This window comes from Electrophorus electricus, chromosome 22, assembly GCF_013358815.1.
Source record: "Electrophorus electricus isolate fEleEle1 chromosome 22, fEleEle1.pri, whole genome shotgun sequence".
Lineage (NCBI taxonomy): Eukaryota > Metazoa > Chordata > Actinopteri > Gymnotiformes > Gymnotidae > Electrophorus > Electrophorus electricus.
The window spans coordinates 9,473,332-9,497,097 of NC_049556.1; the positions used below are offsets into that span (position 1 = coordinate 9,473,332).

Consider the following 23,766-nt stretch of genomic DNA (forward strand, 5'->3'; position numbering starts at 1 on the left):
TGACATAAATAACCAGCTTATATGTGTGGTGCATTTATGAAGGATTTAATTATCCTCATTTAATAATTAAGTCATAACATCTATTTAGTTTAAAATGAATAAACAAACAAGCAATTTTAGTAAAAGAAGTTCAAAGTGATATTTGTATGTGACCACTGCCATTTCGCATTAAACAAGGACACTACTGTGAATTGTTAGGCCTGCGGGATACGTGTATTTCAGCCATGGATTATTGGTAATCGAAGGCACATTATAAACCTTACCACTACAAAAACATTGAAGTTTTATTTTGACATACCTACGGAGTGGGAGGAAAACTTTTTGAACCTCTTGAACCATTTGATGGCTATGTTTATTTTAACTAATGCATCACTAATGCATTGTGTAGCCTATCTTTTGTGTAGTATTTTTAAATATATATATATATATATATATATATATATATATATATATATATATATATATATATACACACATCTATCTCTCGTAGCTACCAAAGTACAACGTACATTCATTGAATCATTCATCTTCTAGACTGCTTAATACTATTCAATGCGATTTCAAAGGCGCCTGCCATCAACCAAACCCCCCTCTCGCCGCCGGCTGGTCATTTCGGTTTGATAAAAGGCTCTTCGGCTCCATGCATGTTAGCTAGATAACATGCCTCCGGTTCGGGGAGAGGAGAAAAAGTTAATAAAAGCCGGAGAGGAATACTGTCCATAGAAAAAAACTAGCGCCGTTCTGTGGGTAAACGTAAAATTCTATATTAACACCTCAGTAACATTGACTTAACAGATGGTAGTAAGCGAACGTTACCATCGGTGTACCGGGACCAGTGTTAGTGCTAGCCAGGCTAACGGCTAAGCTAGTCCGCCTCACTCTGAACGATGTAGCTAGCTAGTTAGCTCGGCGGCTAACCGTTTGAGAATAAGCAACCACTGTTACTTGCGTTAGCTGGCTAATGGGGCTTCAGTGGCTTGCCAGTTTCTCCAGCTCATCGGATACATCAGATATATTCAAATTGGATTAAGGTTTTTAAATTCATTATAGGGAGCATCATAAAAAAGCAAACAAAGCTGCTTTCTAATCTAGATAGCTATCTTAGCTGGCTAGCTCGACTAGATTAGCTAGTTAGATAGCTAACTTGTTGTGGTAGCTAGTCAAGTCATATCTCGCTAGCTAGAAAAACCTGCTAACGTGAAACGAAGCCAGCTAACCTAGCCAGCTGCGTTACTCTTGCGGAATAGCTGTTTTTCTTTTTACTTTTACGAATAACAAATGTTTGCTAGCCGTCTTAAGTTAGTTAGCAAGCTAGCTTGATAGGTGGAGTTGTCATTTGCTAGCTAACAAAGTACTAACGTAGCCTTTTTTTTTAGCTACGAATAATTAAATCAAGCAAGTTAACATCTATGATATATTTAGAAACTACTTGTCCTCCATCCCTTTAGGACCAGGAGAATTTACTTTTCTGATCTTTGGGCAACATTAAACAGCTCTGTGCGATAAGTTGGCTAGCTTCCCCCCCAAAAAAAAACTATCCAACAGATGTTCAAAAGTCACTGTCTTATTGTTTATTGCCAGTAACTAACTAGCCAGCTCAGTTACGTAGTCTGGGCAATTTGGTTGTGGATATGATTTGAGTAACGAGTCACCACTGAAAATCCTTCGCAATAAACATAACTCGAGCTTAATTTTAGAATTTACCTATTATAGACAACAATGCAGTTTTGTAAAGTAACAATACTGATGCACAGAACTTTAAGTCCTTAAGATATGACCATTAAGTTTTTCTACCAGGAAGAAAATTACTTGTTCAGTGCTCATGACTTCGTATGTGTTTATTTATGCTGTGTTTCAGTTGAAGCTGAGCTCCGTGCTGCGCTGCCAGGCATGCGGATCAGGCTGCAGGGCTCAGGCCACGCGGCCCTTCTCCTCTCCGAGCTGAACCGCTGCCGTCTGTCGCGGTTGCTCTGCGACGTAGTCCTGCAGGTGGGATGCCGCTCCTTCCCTGCACACCGCGCCGTGCTGGCCTGCGCCAGCACCCACTTCAGCAGCTTGTTCTCCAGGGCCTCCTACAGCCAGGGCACCACCCCCCCCACCTTCTCGCTTGACTTCATCTCCGCCACTAACTTTGAGAAGGTGCTGACGTTCATTTACACGGGTGAGGTCCTGGCGGACCTGATCGACGTCGGAGTGCTGTACGAGTTGGCCGAGAGACTGGGCGTGAGGGAGCTGGTGCGTGCCTGCCACACCACCTTCCCAGACATGAAGAGCTCTGACGGCGATGGAGATGGCGAAGTGGGCCCGGCTACCACCACGGCAACCTCGGCGTGCTCCTCCTCTGCCGCGTCCTGCTCCTCTCTGTCGTCTCCTGCCGCTCCCACTCCGGTTGCACCTTCTCCACTGCCTCATAGCCGGGGGTCCAGGCTGAACCGTGCACACGTGGCCCCTCTCTCCCACTCTCCTAAAGCAGAGGACAACTTCCATGTGCATTTGGGTTACAGCCAGCTGGCGGATAGCAAGCAGGGCCCGTTGGATAGCCACCCGTCCCAGGCTGCCGAAATCCTCCCAGGACTCACCCTCCAGCTCAAAACGGAGCAGGAAGAGGAAAAAGTAGACGGGACCGGGGGAGATGAGGACCATGCGGTCGTTAGCGGCAACAAACCGCCGCTTCTGGAAGTGTGTTCCGTTCCTGACTCGTCGGCCCAGTCCGGGGGGGAGACGTGCGCCCCCTCGTCCTCCTCCGGGGATCCCCTGGACGGCCTGCAGCTCAGGACGGTTGATGGCGATGCCAGCCTCGACGTGGGCGCAGTCAAAGAAACCGTTCTGTTCGGAGAGGAGGACGACGGGGAGAAGCAGGGCTTGCAAGAGGGGCCGACAGAGGAGGGAGACCAGTGGAGAGCGCTGGCCGGAGACATAATCGAGCTGAGCGACGACGAAGAGCATTACATCGAGGAAGAGGAAGACGACGAAGATCTGATGTGCATCGAGAACGACGGGAATGGCGCGTCGGCGAACCTGGGCCAGCTGGTGGCGCCCTCACTGCCATGCAAAGCCTGCGGCGCCCTGCTGGCGGCGGACAACGGTGTCCTGCGCGCTCATGCGGAGACGCACCTGTCGGAGACGGGAAGTTGCCGCGTGTGTGGCGCTGCCTTCCCCGACCGCGCGGCCAGCGTCACGCATGCCCTCACTCACGTGGGCATCCTGCTTTTCTCCTGCGACATCTGTGAGCTCCAGTTCTGCACTGAGGCAAAGCTGATCCGGCACAGGCGCCAGTCGGCATCGCGGGCCATCCCCCAGCTGCCCGATCAGCTGAACAGCACATCTCAGGGACCTGAAGGAGAACTGCAGTGTGCCGTGTGTGCTAAATCCATTTCCAAGGATTTCAAGGTCCGCATTCATTTGTTGTCTGTAGTTGGTAAAAGGGCTTCAGCACCCAAAAATGTCAGTGTGGCAACACGGTAATTAGTGGGAAACAATTAGGATAATTCTGAGTAGGATAATTCAGTGTTTCCACAGCCATATTAACATTTTTGTCAGAATTTTTGTAATGGTTAATGTTGCTTACATGGCATTGGTGCAAATGCAGTACATTTTTTATTTTTATTTTTGGATATAAATCACTAGAGTAAAGTCTGATGGCTTGTCTCTCTTGTTAGATTTTTTTTTTTTTTATATTGTTGGCCTTTTGCTTTCTTCTCCCCTAATCTCCTTGTGACCCTTCTTTCAGGTTGTCAGGGACCATGTACACAGCCACGTGTGTTTGCGGACCTTGCGCTGCGGCGTGTGCCAGTCACCGCAGCCCTCTCGCTGTGCTCTCTTGTGGCACACTCTGACACACCTCCTCCTCATTCACTCCTGTCCACAGTGTGCCTGTCCCTTCCTGGAGCGCCCTCTGCTGGACAGACACTTGGCTATGCACGCTGAGGAAGGAGGGGCACTGGCGAAAGAGGACGAAGGCGGCCAGGAGAGCGCGACGGATGGACAGGGGGAATTTCAGTGCTTCCTCTGCCCTCAGACCTTCCGCTCCGACGCAGCCTTCCATTACCACCTCAGCATGCACCCCAGTGACTCCCACGGTGTGCAGGCATGGCCAGCCAAGCGCAAGGCGGACCAGGCCCTGGAGTTCTCCTCCTCCTCCTCCTCCCCTCTGGAGGCAGGTGGCCTGGGCAAGCTGGGCAGCCTGGGCTTCAACATGGGCCTGGGCTTGGGCATACCTGACAAAGTGCTCCCTGGGGGCTTGTCCTTCCCCGCCGGTCCCTTGCCGAACGGCGGCCCGTTGGGAGCAGCCTCCGTGGGGGCGGTCCTCAAGCAGAAGTGGTACCGCTGCCGGTACTGCGGAAAGCGCTTTGCGCACTCGGGCGAGTTCACCTACCACCTGCGCATCCACACGGGCGAGAAGCCCTACCAGTGCAAGGTGTGCCTGCGCTTCTTCCGCGGCCGCTCCACCATGATCTGCCACCTGAAGACCCACGCCGGCGCCCTCATGTACCGCTGCACCGTCTGCGGCCTGTACTTCTCCACCCTCAAGATGGTCTCCTCGCACATGGAGCTCCACAAGGATCACCTGCCTCCGGACTTCAACATCGAAGAGACATTCATGTACAACGACCACTCCAAAGAGCCTCTTCCCAGCGTGGACACCTGAAGTCTCTCACACACACATATACACACACACACACACACACACACACACACACACACACACAGACACACACACATCTCAGGTGCCTGAAGAGTTAGCCCACACAGTCACTGCTTCTGAGGACCAAGTGTCCGTAGACTTAGGTCGTAACTAAATGTTTTAGCTGTGTGATTTCAGAACGGAGATTATTTTAAAGAATTGACCTTTTGGATTTCAGTAGGTACTGTTATTTCATTACCACTTGGTGGCAGCATTTATTTATGCTGAGAAGGATGAGGACAGGCTGTTCTGACTATTAGTTTAGAATTACCTCTTGATATTCAGTAAAATCATCTTGTACTCGATATAAGCTAAAAGAATCGCTGTTACAGAATGTTATGACAACATATTGTCTCATTGGTAGTGGTAATAAGTTGTGGATTAAAGAAAAGCAGGCCAGGCAGACTACAGCAGTAAGCCCAAGCTATGAAAGCAGAAGAAAAACATTTCATCACCTTCCTGCAGAAGGTGATTTTTTTTCTAAATATTGTTATTATTTTTTTTAGTATCAAAGTGCTTGTGTATCACAGAATTAGAAGTGTCTGTTCATGATTGCTGTTTGTATGCTATAAATTGAATATTGAATATTGAGTATAAATTGAACACAGAATGCTCCAATTGGTCATTAGTGCAAGGCTGTTTATGTATTTCGGTAGGAAATCACGGATGGGAATAACCAAGGGTTAAAATGAAGTGCAAATACTGTCCACCAATCTAACTTAGAGGTACAGCTTCCGCTGAGGAGCATATTTTGTGCAAGATCAGCATATTATATGTTCTGTTGCTGTTTATTGTTAATGTTAAAGAATGTTGGTATAGCAGATTTGGTTGTTTGTGGGGTTGTTGTTTTTGTTTTGTTTTGGGGTTTTTTACGTGTTCGATTTTTTAAAGAACATTAATAATTGGGAGCATTCTAAAGATCCAAAAATAAACATGGTCATATTTTAACTACATAAAACAAAAACTTAAAGCAACAATAAGTAGCATTGTTAATCAACAAAATTGTTGTGATATTTGTTGAAAATAATTTTACAGTGGAGGGGGTGAATGTGCTGGTTACATAGAAGGCAATAGCAGTGTAATGACCAGTTGCAGGTCAGTAATCTCTGACGAGCATTAATGTCTGACCAGCAAACCATGAACATAATACCTATTGCTCCTTTAAAGGGTAACTGTAGCAGTAGGGTGAAGCGTGATTTCCACGGTATGTGGTATTTTTCTAATGTGAAAAAATGCCTTATCAGACAGATTAAGATCTGTAAGTATTTATTTATTGTATTTATAGATTTTTAAGTTGCCACATTATATTTTGTAAGGAGTGATTTCATTATGAATGAACGTGTATTGTTTTATTCACAATTGTATTTGTTTAGTAAGTGTTCTGAATAAAATTAAGATCATGTGCACACACAGGTATTGTGGTGGACTGTGTTTTTGGTTTAGCTACAGATGACCCACCCGAAATTCATCATGATCTTTTTTAAGCATTCTATTATGTCTGCCTTAGTGAGCCTTTTGCTCTCTTACACTTTAGAGCCAGATTAGCAAGTCTCCTGTTAATACCCCTTACACTGAAACAGCATGCTGCCAACTGAGTGATGTTTAACTGTTTTAATTACATGTAAATAACACATCTGTTACATTATGTACACGTTGACTGGGACATCTGGTATTATTTTGTCCAGCTAGTGGTCCCAGTGAACAACAGGATCGCAAAACCACGAGTCCAGTGAGGTTTTCAGAGCTCTGCCCAAGGAGAAGGTGACACGGCCAGAGTAGCACCAATGTGAGCGGTCACTAGTGGTGGCGTTTCAGAAAGTCCAGGACTTCGGCCTGCTCACTGGCACCTCACTGCCAAAGCACCTCACTTCTTGCTGTCCAGAAAGGTGAAAGTTTTGCTGGGGAACTTTATTTAACAAAGGACATTTGAACATAAGGTACTGTGATATAACGGGCATATGATACATTCTGCTTGCACATCCCTGTTCCTAAATGTTCCTAAATGCTACTTCCTGTGGGAGGTTGATGTAGGGAGTTTTCTTCCTTCCGGTTATAAAACAGGGCTCCCTAAAGTGGTTTACATAGAATTCTGACTCAAAATGGATCTTTTCACTCCAGTATTTACAAAACAAAACAAACAAAAAAAAACAATTAAGAGGCTTAACATGTTCTATGATACTGTTTGTTGCCTCTTTGCACGGAGAAATTGTATGACATACAACCCTGCACTGCTGTTTTGTGTTTTAGAAAAGAAAAATCAGATTTATCACTGTCTAATTGTCTCTTTAGCAATGTGGAGATGTTATACTCAAGACCCAAGGAGATGATACACCCAAGAGTCTGATAAGAGAGCAAGGCAGCATGCTCGAATGTCCAGTGGTAAAAACCTATGAATCTTGGAAAACAAAACGAATTGTGTGAACAATATTTTTCTTTTATTCCCAGAAGCATGTGAAACCCTCTGTGAAACACTCTGAAGTGTTTCCTTCCTCACTTTCCTGCAGGGAGTTCGCTCTCTAGGAGTCCAGGTCTGAATGACTGGTGCTGGCATTACTGAGCGCTCGCGCCTTCCCCGCAGCCGCGCCCACTCCGCCGGCAGCGTTGGCGGGCGGAGACGTGATGCGGGCCACCACATCTTCGATGAGGTTGGCGCGGAAGCTTCTGCTCAGAAAGTTGTAGAGGATGGGGTTGGCGATGCAGTGGAAGAGCGTCAGGCACTGCGCCACGCTCAAGGTGAAGTACAGCACCTCGATGACGTTGCAGGACAGCAGGTGTGGGTTCAGGTCGTCCACCATCAGCAGGAACATGACCAGGTGGTAGGGCAGCCAGCAGGCCAAGAACACCACCGAGTACACGTGCACCAGCCACAGGTCGCGGCGGCTCTGCACCTCGGGCGAGGCACGTGCCGCCTGGGCGATGAGCACGTTGCACGTGACGATGATGCCTGCCGGCCCCAGGAACTGGAATATGAGGCAGAGGAAGGTGACAGTGACGAACCACTCAGTGTAGTTCCACTCGGGCACCATGAAGCAGCCTGGCTCGCTCCACTCCAGCAGATCCACGTGCACGTTCTCCAGGAGCGCCAGCACCAGTGACAGGAGCCAGACGGCGGCGCACGCCAGCCAGCGGCGGTGGCGCGGCCGCGCTGGGAAGCAGACGGGCGTGGCGGTGGGCCGCGTCACTGACAGGTACCGCTCCAGCGTCATGAGCGCCAGGAAGAAAGAGCTGCTGTAGAAGTTGATGACGTAGACCAGGTGCGTGACCTTGCACAGAAAGCGGCCCCACAGCCACACCTTGTCCATTGTGACCTCCAGCATGTAGAAGGGCATGACGAGCACCACCATCAGGTCGGACAGGCTGACGTTGATGACGCAGAAGAACACGCCGCTGGCAGCGTGCCGTCGGCGCCAGTTTACCCAAACCACCAGACTGTTCTCGAACAGGCCCACCACGAACAGGAGCAGGTAGAGGAGGAAGAGGGCAATATGCCGCGAGTCCCTGTCCAGTTCGAACGTACATTCGTAGAACCACAGCTCGTGGTCGGTAGTGTTGAGCTCATGCGTCATGGTCTGGTGAGAAGGTGGAAAAACTTAGTGCGCGTGTTGTGCAAGTTGTACAAGACTCCTTGAGTTGCAAAAAAAGGGAGAGAAAGAATGTACAATGTACAGAACAGAAACAGGTGCATTTGCACCCTCAATAAAAATAAATAAACATTTCACTCTAAATAAAATTGAATCCACCCTTCTTCAAAGGGTAATTTATACTGGAAATCAGTAACAGTCAGTGCTGGATTACCAGATAGGCAGAGCAGGCACTGGCCTATGGGACCTGTGCCTTTTAGGGGCTGCACAACAACAAAAATCGTATTAGGAGATCATTTGCAAGGGGACCCCAAGATTATAACTTCTTAGGGGCCTCCACAGGGTTTAATCCAGCACTGGTAGCAGTGCAGATCTGGAGCACAGAGATGGTCATATACTCTACTTCAGTCCACCCTGGGGCTGCACTGTGTTCCCAGTAGCACCTGTGGATAATGCCTGACATGGCACAATAGCAAACGGAATCCCCTTCGAAATCGACCATATACTGCTGACTGTGAGAATCTGAAGCCCTGGTGCAACATCGACTGCAAATAACAATTTCCGACTGTCGCAGTGTCATACCCTGCACTGATACAGCTTAGCAGATGAATTGTATTACTACAATGGTGGTCTTGAAGAAAAGAGGACTACTTTGAAAGGATCCCAGGGCCTACCTTGACTACGTAGAGCGTGCCAGCAGATAAGCAGCAGTGAGGGCAGACCCCTCACGGAGCAGTGTCCAGGTGGAGGAATGGGAAGGCTGGTCTGGCTAGTGATCGGTGCAGCTTTAATCTTTTCCCTGGCTGATGTGGAGCAGTCCCCCTATCACCCTCCTCTTTTTTTTTCTCTCTCTCTCTCTATCTCATTCCTTCCCTCTCCTTCTCCCACTCTCTCCCTCTCTCTGCTGATAGGATGCACTCACAGGACAGGAAAGAAGCATGTCAAACAGGAAAGACTCGCAGATTCAGGCAGCACCACTAGAGGAGTGAGATTTCTGCAATTACTGGCAAATTAAGCAACAGTCAGAACTCATTAGAGCAGGGGTCCTAGAACATGATATATGACAGTTAATATGTGAAGTGCATTCATGTCACTTTTTCCTACTTGTATCCAGCACCCTACAAAAGTTGCACCCAGCCAGCTTGTTTATTTATTTATTTTCCCGAACATACAGTACGTTGTTCACTAATAATTTAGATAAGTATATGTAGTATAACAAAGGGGCTCGATTGAATAGTAGGGTGAAGCGTGATTTCCACGGTATGTGGTATTTTTCTAATGTGAAAAAATGCCTTATCAGACAGATTAAGATCTGTAAGTATTTATTTATTGTATTTATAGATTTTTAAGTTGCCACATTATATTTTGTAAGGAGTGATTTCATTATGAATGAACGTGTATTGTTTTATTCACAATTGTATTTGTTTAGTAAGTGTTCTGAATAAAATTAAGATCATGTGCACACACAGGTATTGTGGTGGACTGTGTTTTTGGTTTAGCTACAGATGACCCACCCGAAATTCATCATGATCTTTTTTAAGCATTCTATTATGTCTGCCTTAGTGAGCCTTTTGCTCTCTTACACTTTAGAGCCAGATTAGCAAGTCTCCTGTTAATACCCCTTACACTGAAACAGCATGCTGCCAACTGAGTGATGTTTAACTGTTTTAATTACATGTAAATAACACATCTGTTACATTATGTACACGTTGACTGGGACATCTGGTATTATTTTGTCCAGCTAGTGGTCCCAGTGAACAACAGGATCGCAAAACCACGAGTCCAGTGAGGTTTTCAGAGCTCTGCCCAAGGAGAAGGTGACACGGCCAGAGTAGCACCAATGTGAGCGGTCACTAGTGGTGGCGTTTCAGAAAGTCCAGGACTTCGGCCTGCTCACTGGCACCTCACTGCCAAAGCACCTCACTTCTTGCTGTCCAGAAAGGTGAAAGTTTTGCTGGGGAACTTTATTTAACAAAGGACATTTGAACATAAGGTACTGTGATATAACGGGCATATGATACATTCTGCTTGCACATCCCTGTTCCTAAATGTTCCTAAATGCTACTTCCTGTGGGAGGTTGATGTAGGGAGTTTTCTTCCTTCCGGTTATAAAACAGGGCTCCCTAAAGTGGTTTACATAGAATTCTGACTCAAAATGGATCTTTTCACTCCAGTATTTACAAAAACAAAACAAACAAAAAAAAACAATTAAGAGGCTTAACATGTTCTATGATACTGTTTGTTGCCTCTTTGCACGGAGAAATTGTATGACATACAACCCTGCACTGCTGTTTTGTGTTTTAGAAAAGAAAAATCAGATTTATCACTGTCTAATTGTCTCTTTAGCAATGTGGAGATGTTATACTCAAGACCCAAGGAGATGTTACACCCAAGAGTCTGATAAGAGAGCAAGGCAGCATGCTCGAATGTCCAGTGGTAAAAACCTATGAATCTTGGAAAACAAAACGAATTGTGTGAACAATATTTTTCTTTTATTCCCAGAAGCATGTGAAACCCTCTGTGAAACACTCTGAAGTGTTTCCTTCCTCACTTTCCTGCAGGGAGTTCGCTCTCTAGGAGTCCAGGTCTGAATGACTGGTGCTGGCATTACTGAGCGCTCGCGCCTTCCCCGCAGCCGCGCCCACTCCGCCGGCAGCGTTGGCGGGCGGAGACGTGATGCGGGCCACCACATCTTCGATGAGGTTGGCGCGGAAGCTTCTGCTCAGAAAGTTGTAGAGGATGGGGTTGGCGATGCAGTGGAAGAGCGTCAGGCACTGCGCCACGCTCAAGGTGAAGTACAGCACCTCGATGACGTTGCAGGACAGCAGGTGTGGGTTCAGGTCGTCCACCATCAGCAGGAACATGACCAGGTGGTAGGGCAGCCAGCAGGCCAAGAACACCACCGAGTACACGTGCACCAGCCACAGGTCGCGGCGGCTCTGCACCTCGGGCGAGGCACGTGCCGCCTGGGCGATGAGCACGTTGCACGTGACGATGATGCCTGCCGGCCCCAGGAACTGGAATATGAGGCAGAGGAAGGTGACAGTGACGAACCACTCAGTGTAGTTCCACTCGGGCACCATGAAGCAGCCTGGCTCGCTCCACTCCAGCAGATCCACGTGCACGTTCTCCAGGAGCGCCAGCACCAGTGACAGGAGCCAGACGGCGGCGCACGCCAGCCAGCGGCGGTGGCGCGGCCGCGCTGGGAAGCAGACGGGCGTGGCGGTGGGCCGCGTCACTGACAGGTACCGCTCCAGCGTCATGAGCGCCAGGAAGAAAGAGCTGCTGTAGAAGTTGATGACGTAGACCAGGTGCGTGACCTTGCACAGAAAGCGGCCCCACAGCCACACCTTGTCCATTGTGACCTCCAGCATGTAGAAGGGCATGACGAGCACCACCATCAGGTCGGACAGGCTGACGTTGATGACGCAGAAGAACACGCCGCTGGCAGCGTGCCGTCGGCGCCAGTTTACCCAAACCACCAGACTGTTCTCGAACAGGCCCACCACGAACAGGAGCAGGTAGAGGAGGAAGAGGGCAATATGCCGCGAGTCCCTGTCCAGTTCGAACGTACATTCGTAGAACCACAGCTCGTGGTCGGTAGTGTTGAGCTCATGCGTCATGGTCTGGTGAGAAGGTGGAAAAACTTAGTGCGCGTGTTGTGCAAGTTGTACAAGACTCCTTGAGTTGCAAAAAAAGGGAGAGAAAGAATGTACAATGTACAGAACAGAAACAGGTGCATTTGCACCCTCAATAAAAATAAATAAACATTTCACTCTAAATAAAATTGAATCCACCCTTCTTCAAAGGGTAATTTATACTGGAAATCAGTAACAGTCAGTGCTGGATTACCAGATAGGCAGAGCAGGCACTGGCCTATGGGACCTGTGCCTTTTAGGGGCTGCACAACAACAAAAATCGTATTAGGAGATCATTTGCAAGGGGACCCCAAGATTATAACTTCTTAGGGGCCTCCACAGGGTTTAATCCAGCACTGGTAGCAGTGCAGATCTGGACCACAGAGATGGTCATATACTCTACTTCAGTCCACCCTGGGGCTGCACTGTGTTCCCAGTAGCACCTGTGGATAATGCCTGACATGGCACAATAGCAAACGGAATCCCCTTCGAAATCGACCATATACTGCTGACTGTGAGAATCTGAAGCCCTGGTGCAACATCGACTGCAAATAACAATTTCCGACTGTCGCAGTGTCATACCCTGCACTGATACAGCTTAGCAGATGAATTGTATTACTACAATGGTGGTCTTGAAGAAAAGAGGACTACTTTGAAAGGATCCCAGGGCCTACCTTGACTACGTAGAGCGTGCCAGCAGATAAGCAGCAGTGAGGGCAGACCCCTCACGGAGCAGTGTCCAGGTGGAGGAATGGGAAGGCTGGTCTGGCTAGTGATCGGTGCAGCTTTAATCTTTTCCCTGGCTGATGTGGAGCAGTCCCCCTATCACCCTCCTCTTTTTTTTTCTCTCTCTCTCTCTCTCTATCTCATTCCTTCCCTCTCCTTCTCCCACTCTCTCCCTCTCTCTGCTGATAGGATGCACTCACAGGACAGGAAAGAAGCATGTCAAACAGGAAAGACTCGCAGATTCAGGCAGCACCACTAGAGGAGTGACAATCCAAGTCAGATTTCTGCAATTACTGGCAAATTAAGCAACAGTCAGAACTCATTTGAGCAGGGGTCCTAGAACATGATATATGACAGTTAATATGTGACGTGCATTCATGTCACTTTTTCCTACTTGTATCCAGCACCCTACAAAAGTTGCACCCAGCCAGCTTGTTTATTTATTTATTTTCCCGAACATACAGTACGTTGTTCACTAATAATTTAGATAAGTATATGTAGTATAACAAAGGGGCTCGATTGAATGTACAGTGGTATTGGTGATGGATCACTGGTGATTGTACCAAGCTTCTTCTTGTACTGTCTGCAGACTACAGATGCCATGTGTCAGGTTATGAACGGATTACCTCAAGTAACTGTGTTTTCAGTAGAAGAAAAGGTTTGAGCACTGTGTTAACATGACAATTAAGTTCTAATTAAAGAAAAAAAAGTTCAGACGCACATATGCTATACACTGTTTAGCAAATGTTGCCTAATAATCATTCAAACAAGGAATGAAAACCTCCATCACCTGTGAGTCAACGCTGTAGTGGAAACTTCCAGCTGTAAGCATTTAGTGACGGTGCAGTGTTACTTTGTGAAAACTGATCCATGATTTAGTGGGAGAAAATGGATCAGTGAGAAAATGGGTTTGGATTCAAAAACAAGGCCTAAGACCAGAGTAAACATCATCGTGTCAGCAGAGAAAGACTACCTGCAAAGAGAAATTGCTGCTGGCAACGGCTGTAACTGTGGATGTGAACAAGCGAGGAATCAGTGTAAGATGCATGAGAAGCACTTCCTTTTCTGATCAATAAAGAAAATGATGATAGTATATTAAAGTAGTGTTAGGCAGACCTCAAGAATAGACAAGGACATTCAAAATACTTATAAACACTCCTTGTTGTCTATTTTTAAAAAATATTTCATCTTTTTTTTATGTTTTTGTTTTTATGTGTATGAATGAACATATAGGAAACAACACGAGCAATTCTTTTTGACTGCCAAAAAACAACAGAATGTAGGATATAATTCCTGTCATTTTTCTGTATGACAGGTATCAGGCTACTTTTAAAACAAAGTATAGCAATGATCCATCCAGTGGGACTGCAGCCAACGTGAATATGATTCATTTTAACAGGGTCAAAGAACATATTTAAAAATATACAAGTTTGTGTTTGCAGAAACTAGAATACACGTTGTTGCCTGCTGGGGTCTACAATTGTGGACCTTTTCTGCCTTTTTGGGGTAGTACCCCCCGGGGGTTGAACCTATGGTAAACATATAGGACAATGGCGGGAAATTCCAGTGCTGTAAAGGGGGGGTCGGAAGCCTGACGTACATTAAACCTCTCTAAGGAAGGTGGCCCTTTAACCTAGCCCTGCCTACACAGCCTGCTCTTTCCAGCACTCACTTAAAAGCGCAAGGGCTCCGAGGGCACCTAACGAATAACATTATAATGTGGTTTAAAACCGTTGATTAGCGTAACGCTACATATCTGGGTTTTCTCCCGGCTTTGAGTGCCTCTGCTCTTGTATTAGGGATATGATTTGACTACTCTCGCCGATTACACACTCATATGGATATCAGTTAACGATTCATCGATTTATATTAAGTGGCGCTGTCCAGCGTTCAGCATTTAACGGCTAACAAAATATTCAATTTTGCTCGGTAGCCACCGTGCCCCAGGTCTTCACGTCGCTGGACCGGTTTGGACATAACGCATTCGAAGTGATACTGGGAACTCTCAGAGGTCAGCACGAAACCGAAAGGTTGGTTTGTGTTGGCCGCGGTTCCCACTATTTACAGATGAATGTGAAGTTCATGGAGAGCAGGACGCTATGTTCCAGCCTCTCTTGTGCGGTTAGTCAGCATTTTGTTCGATTAGCCGGTTCCACTTTTCTCCCTCGCCTCTTCCTGCTGTCCCCCACCTATTGTTAGGACTGGGCACATCTTTTTGTTGGAGCAACAGGAAAACGTCTGTCAGCACAACTGGGGCTTCTGGAAGAGGCAAAGCGGATCCTGTCCGTGACCCCAAACATTTGTTAGGATGGACTTATCTGAGACCTAATAAATTAAACTCAAACTAAAGATATACTGAAACTGTTAAAAGAAAAGGCCATATGGTGTTTTGTGCGTTTCTGCTCAAAATAAGAATAAAGACTCAAAGGTTAAATATTTATGAGAAGGAAGTATTAGGTCTAGCTTTAAAGTTGTATGGAGAATTAACAACTGGTAACTGTCCTTTAACCCAACCCAACACCCCATAAAAAAACAACCCTCAAGACATGTTTTTGAAAATCTTTGAAAAATATATTTGGTCCAAACACTGATTTGAAATATAAATAAATGCAACAAGAAGGCAAGATTCAGTTTAGGCTTTAGGGGCCTCTAGATTATTTTCTAGGACTACAAAATTTCCTGTCATACTTAAAGCTCAATTACATAAAATAGCTAGAAAATATTTTGAACCTCATACTTTAGGCATTTATATAAGATTCAACTTTCAAAATATTGCTTTTTGCCCATCACCCCCCACCCTCCGACACCTAAAGCAAAGTCTAATCCAGATCCTAACGAATTACATTTGTTAACAATCACACAGCCTAGTGCAGCTTGAAGAGAGCCCAGCTGATAAAAGCAGTGCGCTACGAAGTATTCACACGCTATACATTTGTTCCGCTCGTGTTGATAAGCTAAAGCAGTTTCCCTTTCCATTCAGAGACGGAGAGAATGCTTGAGCTTTCATGGGGGGTGGCGTTATTGTGTGGAACTGCTACAGGTTTAGAGTCATATCTCTTCACATAAAGAACAGATTATGTAAATGTACCCTTTTTTTTACTCAGTGAGATATGATACTACTGCTATATGATGATTTCAGTCTCATCTTACCTTGTTTGCCAGTAAATATGTACATAATTTCTGAAACATTGGTCAAAATGTTAAAGCTCATCTTAATTTCTTGTTTTGGAGGTGTGCTTATGTAATCATGGAAGTTTTTGTAAATATATATACAAAACAATTAAGAGTATCAGAGGAACAAGTCCGATTCATGATGGGCAACGCACAACACGCTACGCAAATATGTTGGAAATAAAGTCACGGAATCGCTTCGCATATTGCTCAGGATGAACAGTGGATATCTCTGCCCCAGCCTGGCAAAAAAAAACAAAACAGGAACAATTAAATTAATTAGATTTTAGCCAAATCTATATTTCCATAAATAACATAAATTAGGGAGTAAAGGCCAAAATTTTTTTTTTTTAAATTGTGATTTAGATATAATTCCAAATTATTGGTGCTAAATGGCTCCTGTTGGCGATTTACCCCGTGCTTGACGGTTTTGGCAGCATGTGCTGCTTTCTTCTTGGTGTCGTACTGCGTCAACACGTCTATAAGGCCCATGAAGTACACCTCCCTCTGCGGCGCTCCTGCAAGCCAACCAGAAACAATGCACTTATTGTTCATTCTCTCCACAAGCTAGGGCCGTCGATGTCGATATATCATCACTTCATTTCTTTCCTCCTTTGACAAAGGTCCTTAAAAAAAAAACCTTATCAGCGTTTCACGATGACGGCCGCACGACGCCACATGTCACGAATGACGGATCAACTTCACCTCTCTTCACCTTTCCAAGGAACCAACCTGGAGCGCTTTTGACGGCATACACGTCCACGTAGGGCTCGAACTCGCCAGGACCCAGGGGCTTAAAGGAGTTCATGTAGCCGGCGATGCCCTCGGGGGATGTGCCGAAGGAGCCCACCTGTGGGGCGGGGGTCAGGCCATTCTCTGCCTCCCCTTCGTCCTCTCCACCAGGCTCCTCAGCATCCTCTTCCTCACGTTCCGCACGGGCAATGTCATGGATACCAAGCAGTAGGCTGTAGTCCATTATCTTTAGCTTCACTAGGAACTACAATGCCCAGACGTCACCAGACACACAGCAAGTGGGAGGGTATAATAATTTTATATGTTAAATGTCTTGTGCCCAGACTTGAATATATTGAAGTTCTCCAGACTTATGCATCTACTTACAGAAGACTGGAAACATCTTACAGTTAAGGCCAAATGCTTAAATACACACAGGATAAATATAAATCTCTCACAACACCACATACCAGATCACTATACATTTTATGTTTATTAGTGTATTTACTTCAATTCCATAAGAGAGATGTATTTCAGGTTTTTAATTAATATACCAGATGTTCTATGGCTCAGAAGTTTACATACTTTGTTAATATTTAGTGTCACTTCCTTTTAATTGCTTAACTTCAATCAAATCTACAGCCTTCCACAGGCTTCTCTCAATACTTTGCCTGGATTTTTGTCAATTCCTACTGACCGAACTGGTGTAATCAAGAGAGGTTTGTTTAGACATGCTTTTGCAGTTATGTTCACAATTTTCTATGCAATTCAGAAAGCTTTGTGCTGTCCAGTTCAACACTTCTATAGTGTTGTCTTTAAGCCATTGTCACATTTTAGGAGGTATTCTTAGGATCCTTGTCTTGTTACAAGACCCAGTCCAAGACTAAGTTTGACCTTTCAGTATTTCTAGATATTCCAGCCATCCGTTTTCAGAAGTGCGCCATTTCCTTTTCCAGCAAACTTGATTCAGATAGTGTGATGTTCTTTGGATTACACACCCTCACTAGTATTTCCTGCAAACCTTGCGCTGATCGTTATGGCCAAACTGTTAAACTGCATTTTCACCATACCAAAGAAAACTCTTCAAAAGGCTAGTTCTTTGTCTGGATTATCACTTTTGAACCATCCATGGGGCCTTTTTTAAATCCTGGTCTAGGAGTTGGGGCTTTTTCATGCCATGGTAATGAAAGACTCTCTTAACAGTGGATGTAGATACTCTTGTACCCGATACCTCCAATTCCTTTGCAGTTGTCTTGGGGTTCAGTTTAACATTTCAGACAAACATTCATTCAGTCCTGGCAATTTGTGACTCTTTGCTAAACAATGTAGTGTGTATGGTACCAAGAATTTTATATTGGCATACAATTCATGCAGATGCCCACGGTACCATCTGTTGATTGGAAATTGCTCGTAAATTAGAACCAGACTTATGGAGGGCCACAATGTTAATTATTTTCTGAGATCATATCTGAGCTGCTTGAACTTCCCCCATAGTGTCATGGCCTAAAGGCTCTTAAATATAGCCACAGGTGCACTTCTGACAATGATCCCAGCACAAGGGCGTAGAACGCATGACACGATTTATTTCTGCAATTCTCCAGATCCTTAATGACAGTTTGGTACATGTAAACGTTTGACCCACTGGAAATCTGATGTAGTGAATTAAAGCTGAACTAAATCTCTCTCTTCAATCGTTTTAAAATTACTTTGGATATGAAAAAAGTAGATGCCCTGACTGACTTTCCGAAAGCAATGTATGGCAACATGAAATGTGAAGCTGTTTGAATATTTTCAGCCTGTGTGTATATAGGGTTTCGGCCTCGACTATAAATAAAGTATGAATGGACGCTGATGATAAAGTTATGAGTTCAAACTATGTGCTATGGTTTAAATCACTGTCCACTTTTACCTCCACATCCCTGTTAAGCTTCTCCATCATTTTCTCTTTGTCATCCTCCGTCACATACACCTTCTGCATGTTGTTCCTAAAATCCACATCCTTAAAGGTGGGCAATTCTTTCACCTGCCATCACCAGACAGAAAAGGAATTACAGGAGGATCAAACAGATTCCATGAAAAACACTGTAGCCCATTAAATAATGAATCAGAAAAGGGGGGAAATCTCATACCTTCTCCTTATCACTGGCCTCACGGGATACTAAGGAACCCTGCATAAAATTAAACCATTTCAAAAGTTTCAAGAATCTGCCTGTGCTTTAACAAAGAGGCAAGGTGATCAAGGTGTCGGACTGGTTGAACAAAACACCCTCTTCTGGCAATTTAACACAATTTAACACGAAGAATGCAGCTGCAATGATGTAGAAACTGTAGTAGCCCAATCTTTGATAAGGTCTTGCATTACTGCATGTTTAAGTGACGGAAACTTAACAAAAGTGGAAGCTGAACATCTCCGTCACACCTGTTGTGCTTCAGCTCTTGGGCATCTCACCTTAAGGTCATACTTCCTGTGCACGACCAGCCGGTGGCTAAACATGTTCCTCATGACAATGAGGTAGGTATCCTCGCTCTCCACGCTCACACGGTACATGCCCAGGAACTGGGGGAGGAGGGTACTGCCATGACACTTCACTATGTGCTGCAAGAGAATGGAAATGCCCGTCAGTCGCAACCCATCCGGAGCAGGCACCTGGGCAGGATAGCTAATGTCTCCCATAACATCCTCAGCTCCAAGAAACACCAATACCAAACACTGATTCAGAGCAGAAGAAATAAACACAGACTTTTTGCAGCAGTTCGTCTAATAATTGATAAGATTTTTCATCAAATCTTGGATATGAAGTTTGTAACTAACAAGTTTATATGTCGTTGATTTTACATGGATAATGCAATGTTTTATACATGCAGTATAACAAAACCTATTCAACTAGTACAATATGTTACATAACTTTCAAAACAAGGTCATAGCCACCTATAGGATTAACAAATTGCACAATTTCTTCATTGCTCGTGTACCCAATTGTTTTGCGGGTAAAGACGTTGCGTTATTCTTCAACAGCACTGTGTGTCTTGTTGTAATACACTAATCTGACCATGAACCGAGTTTAAATTTTCAGTTGATTAAAAGGTGCATGCTAAAATGCAGGAAAACAAAAAACAAAACAAAACAAACAAACACTTCAACGCGGCTTGCAAGTCCAAACGTCTGTTTGTGATGGGGCAAACACGCAGAAAATTTGCACAAATTCCTGGGTGTGTGTGAGCCCAAGCCCCCGGGGACCCGAACAGAAGCTGGAAGCCCACTAAACAGAGCAGCAGAGCAGCCGTTCTGATAAAGGTCTGATTGTTCGGGCCATGGTGGAGTCAGGCAAATCCCGCCCACACACCTCCCAGGACATGCCAGTGCTCTATGAAATAACGCCTGATTTAGCCTTCTTCAGATATTCTCTTGTCTACAGCTACATAGTGGGGTGGACCACAGTATTACTGTGACTGGGTTAATTTAACCACACCCACATCCTCCACACACTAACATATTGTGATTCAACACGCTTCAACATTAGGAGTTCAGGCCAACCAATATAACACATTTGCATTACATCACATGAGCCAAGAGTAAACAGACACAGATTAAAGAAAGGCATTTGCCTGCATCTGGACAGGGAGCAGGAATACAAACATGGTCTGGCTGGTGTCTAACAGAGGTAATGCACAACATAAACCATTGTCCTATATTTCTTCATCGGAGGCTAGAAGCAGACTAAAAATAGAAGAATGGCCAATTTAGGCCCAAGTGATTTTCAAGATACAGGCCCCAGCTTAGGGTGAGATAGCTGTGCAAATCAGTAAACTGGAAATCATTTTACAGATCCTGTGTCAACTTTGTCAGCGACGTGTGTGACAAACGCGCTTGCTGGCAAAGGGGTTTTGATTTCGGGAACAAAGATCGAGGTGAACGCTCAAAACCACAGAAGCATTAAAACAATTTAATATGAACCCATTAATAATAACAACCTGTTATTTAATATCTACACCTGTCATTGCCACAAAATCTATTTATGATACGTGGGCCAAATTATGAGGGCTACTGATTCGAACATCGATTCAGCTAGTTGCACAAGCCAGCTGTGTAGAAACTGTCTGAATGCAGTGGCTGCAGACAGTAGATCTGAGGTAGTAGCAGAGCTACCTGGTGATATTCAGACAGTAGATCTGAGGTAGTAGCAGAGCTACCTGGTGATATTCAGACAGCAGATCTGAGGTAGTAACAGAGCTACCTGGTGATATTCAGACAGCAGATCTGAGGTAGTAACAGAGCTACCTGGTGATATTCAGACAGCAGATCTGAGGTAGTAACAGAGCTACCTGGTGATATTCAGACAGGATGCTGTGCATGTCGGCCACGTCCTCACTGGAGATCTGTTTCACCACCAGTGTCCGGTCATACGAGGTAAAGAGGAGACCCTCCCCCCGTCCTTCGCCCTTTACAGGAGGACTGCGGGTCAGGGAGACCTAAGGGATCAAACACCACCACACAAAAACACCCCTCAAATCAGCTTCACAGTGTTTGAACATTTAAACATTTTTTAAACTATTAAAAACCAGACTGAATGCATAACAAATAATTCCACTGGGGTGCTCAGTGAACTCAGTGCAGATGATCACTAGTGCTGGGATGGTTTTACTTGGGCCCCAGTTGATTCATCTACAGTAAATGGCATGGCATTCCAAGTGTACCCTTACAGACAATCCCAGTCATACCTGGTAATCCAGATCCTCAATGCCAAATCGCTCTCGCAGGTTCCTAAAGACCTGGGGGCAATACTCTTTGAATTTGAAATGCCCAGGAAGATTCTCTCTGTAAGGAGAAAGTCTGGTCACTTCACTCATCACCCATTTAGTCTCTCGGTACGTTGTTACTACCAGACACCAGTGGAACTACTTACTCATGTTTTTTAGCTACTTATTTCCAAGTGAATGCTACAGCTCCAGTTATAATACTGTCTGACATTGACGTTTCTAAATTGATCATGATTAGCAAGATACAAACAAAAACAAACCAAACAGATTTGATTTTTTCATAAAACGGTTATCAGTAGGCCTACCAATGTGATAAGTGATTTACAGATAAACTGCCGAGATGGAAACATTTCCTGACGCTTCTATTAGGCTGTGGGATATTCTTACTTGTTAAAGAGATGGTTGTTGACTTTGATTTTAGTGTTGGCTTTAAAGTCATCAGGGAGGAGCATAACTGGAACTGGAACCTGGTTTAGATCATTTATCTGATGAGATAAACACACGTATTGTACCAAGTTACGCTTTATTCAAATACACGTTAGCACAAGTCGTAACGGTAAGGGGACTTATGGAAATCAGCACATAAATACGAAGAGCACAATGGAAGCGGATATAGTGATAAGACTAGTTGAGTGCTAGTAAAAGCACCTTTCATTTATATGAGCTAAAGAGTAGCATCAGTTATTTAAGACATCGGGTACACAGTCGATTTCAAACAAAATTCAATCGCGCAAACGTTAGCACTGTAGCTATGCAGCTAACAGCAACGTGGATCTGAAACATACGTCAGGAAGATCATATTTTTATGATGCATCTGATATGTGGGTCTACTGCATGCTCAGACGACTTTGTAAGCTTCTTACAGTACATGAACTAGTAGTATGCGTATCGTTTAGATAAACACATTTTATATAAATGAGGTCACTGGTACACGCTATGAATTTCACTGTCGGAGTACAACCTGCCTTTGCAGCCGCCCTTAGCGCGGGGGAGGTAAATGTAGCAGCAACTGTTGCGGTCGTAAAGGCCGTTTGTGGTGGATTTACATCCAGCCAGCTACAAATAAACACCGTTTGTGAAGCGATGCCACATCCTACGGGATCAGTGTTGCAAGCTAACTCGTTAAAGGACGCCGTGTAGCCATAGCTCCGGCCGTGGCTCGCTAACTGCTAGCCGAAAACACTGGGAGTCGCCTTAGGAAGTTTTTTTTTTTTTTAATTAAAAAAGAAACCGCAGGACCTACCGAGTGATTTACACCCCACATAAAGACGCTGAGCACCGGATCGCTGGCCCGGAAGACCTTCACCTTCTGCTGGACAAAATGCTTCTTTTTCGTTTTGGTTTTCGGGGCCAGCATGACCATGGGCACGGAGGCGCTGCCTGGGTGAGTGAGGGAGGCCATGGTGCAACTCGGCCGTCCGGGGTGTGTGAGGCTTGAGCGCCGCGCTACTCTTCCTGCTCCGCGCCTCAGCTGTCAATCAATGGTCGAGCAAAGCGAACGGGCGTGATCCTTTTATTTTGTTGCTGTTTTCCCGATTCTTCGCGCCTGCTTCAGTATTGCCCGGAAAGCCCAAGTACACAAATATCCCGCCCCCATTCCAGAATTATTATTTTTTAAATGTTGTATGACAGCTCAGTGAGAAAATCGCCAAGAATGTCTTCAGCAATTTCACCTGAAGGATCGTCAGCATGGCGCTTAGATAGACAGGCGAGGGGACCAATGAGGAGCCTCATCCTTAGATCACGTGACTAATATAGGCGGGACCTGTAGGTAGCTCTGTCTTCTGTCAGGCAGCCGCGGAAGCGTTGTGTTCCGTCGGATTCTGGCCCCAGCAACAACTGGCGCTGCGTTCAGTTTCAACCACATTTTCAGATTCACAGTATAGGAAAAGTCAATGAAAATATATTTGACGTTATGTGGCATGACTGTCGGTCTGTACGATAAGTTACACTCCGTAACTTAACCAGTCACTGTGTATAAAAATTCGTAAAATGTCTGTCAAGCAGCCGGAGTATTTCTGGACATGGCGGATTCAAACATATCCTGTAATGTGCAGTGACATTTACGTGTCTCTGTCTGCTCTTTCACGCATAACCTGTATTTAACCATTTACTCTTGGATACATTCCATAAATCACTGTTTTCTGTTACGTTGGAAACAAGACTGTCCTTGGTGTGGTGCCTTTTAGGTATATTAGGTATAATGAGGTGTCAAATGTTGCTGACTTGGGGATCATGCAGTGGGAACACATCAAAATATTTTAGTATTCTTATGAGAGAATCCAACAAATTCTGTATTCTTTAGCACCCTGTTATTATATTTAAATTTGCTTAGAGCATTAATGACTGAATGGTTTATACAGTAGAACTATTTTTAAAAATCATCATTTTCTTAGTTTGCAGAGCACATCTGATTGGTTGCACACTTCTGTAGCGTCACTATTTCTCATAAAGATCTGATATGATATATTGTTTT

General features: G+C 45.0%; 4 protein-coding genes across 8 annotated transcripts; 1 reads left to right on the forward strand and 3 right to left on the reverse strand.

The window, feature by feature from the left end:
* The first annotated feature begins 629 nt into the window (after nucleotides 1–629).
* Nucleotides 630–6,096, forward strand: LOC113570331 (zinc finger and BTB domain-containing protein 39). Of its 3 annotated transcripts, none has more exons than XM_026998674.2 (3): nucleotides 630–747; nucleotides 1,859–3,390; nucleotides 3,731–6,096. In XM_026998674.2, exons 2-3 carry the CDS (start codon nucleotides 1,891–1,893, stop codon nucleotides 4,646–4,648), a joined length of 2,418 nt encoding a protein of 805 aa, XP_026854475.2. In that variant the 5' UTR covers nucleotides 630–747; nucleotides 1,859–1,890; the 3' UTR covers nucleotides 4,649–6,096. The 3 variants fall into 3 exon arrangements, with proteins under 3 accessions (XP_026854475.2, XP_026854474.2, XP_026854473.2); XM_026998673.2 differs by having other exon boundaries at nucleotides 630–743; XM_026998672.2 differs by lacking the exon at nucleotides 630–747 and having other exon boundaries at nucleotides 754–3,390.
* Nucleotides 6,097–6,280: 184 nt separating this feature from the next.
* Nucleotides 6,281–9,109, reverse strand: LOC113570372 (G-protein coupled receptor 182-like). Of its 2 annotated transcripts, none has more exons than XM_035521353.1 (2): nucleotides 8,940–9,109; nucleotides 6,281–8,253 (listed from the first exon to the last, which is right to left on the reverse strand). In XM_035521353.1, exon 2 carries the CDS (start codon nucleotides 8,248–8,250, stop codon nucleotides 7,201–7,203), a length of 1,050 nt encoding a protein of 349 aa, XP_035377246.1. In that variant the 5' UTR covers nucleotides 8,251–8,253; nucleotides 8,940–9,109; the 3' UTR covers nucleotides 6,281–7,200. The 2 variants fall into 2 exon arrangements, with proteins under 2 accessions (XP_035377246.1, XP_035377245.1); XM_035521352.1 differs by having other exon boundaries at nucleotides 6,281–8,308.
* An 808-nt stretch (nucleotides 9,110–9,917) lies between these two features.
* Nucleotides 9,918–12,747, reverse strand: LOC118240078 (G-protein coupled receptor 182-like). Of its 2 annotated transcripts, none has more exons than XM_035521355.1 (2): nucleotides 12,578–12,747; nucleotides 9,918–11,891 (listed from the first exon to the last, which is right to left on the reverse strand). In XM_035521355.1, the coding sequence occupies exon 2, from the start codon at nucleotides 11,886–11,888 to the stop codon at nucleotides 10,839–10,841; it is 1,050 nt and encodes a 349-aa protein (XP_035377248.1). In that variant the 5' UTR covers nucleotides 11,889–11,891; nucleotides 12,578–12,747; the 3' UTR covers nucleotides 9,918–10,838. The 2 variants fall into 2 exon arrangements, with proteins under 2 accessions (XP_035377248.1, XP_035377247.1); XM_035521354.1 differs by having other exon boundaries at nucleotides 9,918–11,946.
* Nucleotides 12,748–15,564: 2,817 nt separating this feature from the next.
* On the reverse strand, nucleotides 15,565–23,723 carry pip4k2ca (phosphatidylinositol-5-phosphate 4-kinase, type II, gamma a). The gene is made up of 10 exons (XM_026998649.2): nucleotides 22,534–23,723; nucleotides 21,678–21,775; nucleotides 21,252–21,348; nucleotides 20,856–21,002; nucleotides 18,982–19,128; nucleotides 18,662–18,700; nucleotides 18,442–18,555; nucleotides 16,533–16,797; nucleotides 16,215–16,318; nucleotides 15,565–16,042 (listed from the first exon to the last, which is right to left on the reverse strand). Exons 1-10 carry the CDS (start codon nucleotides 22,690–22,692, stop codon nucleotides 15,962–15,964), a joined length of 1,251 nt encoding a protein of 416 aa, XP_026854450.2. The 5' UTR covers nucleotides 22,693–23,723; the 3' UTR covers nucleotides 15,565–15,961.
* Nucleotides 23,724–23,766: the final 43 nt, after the last annotated feature.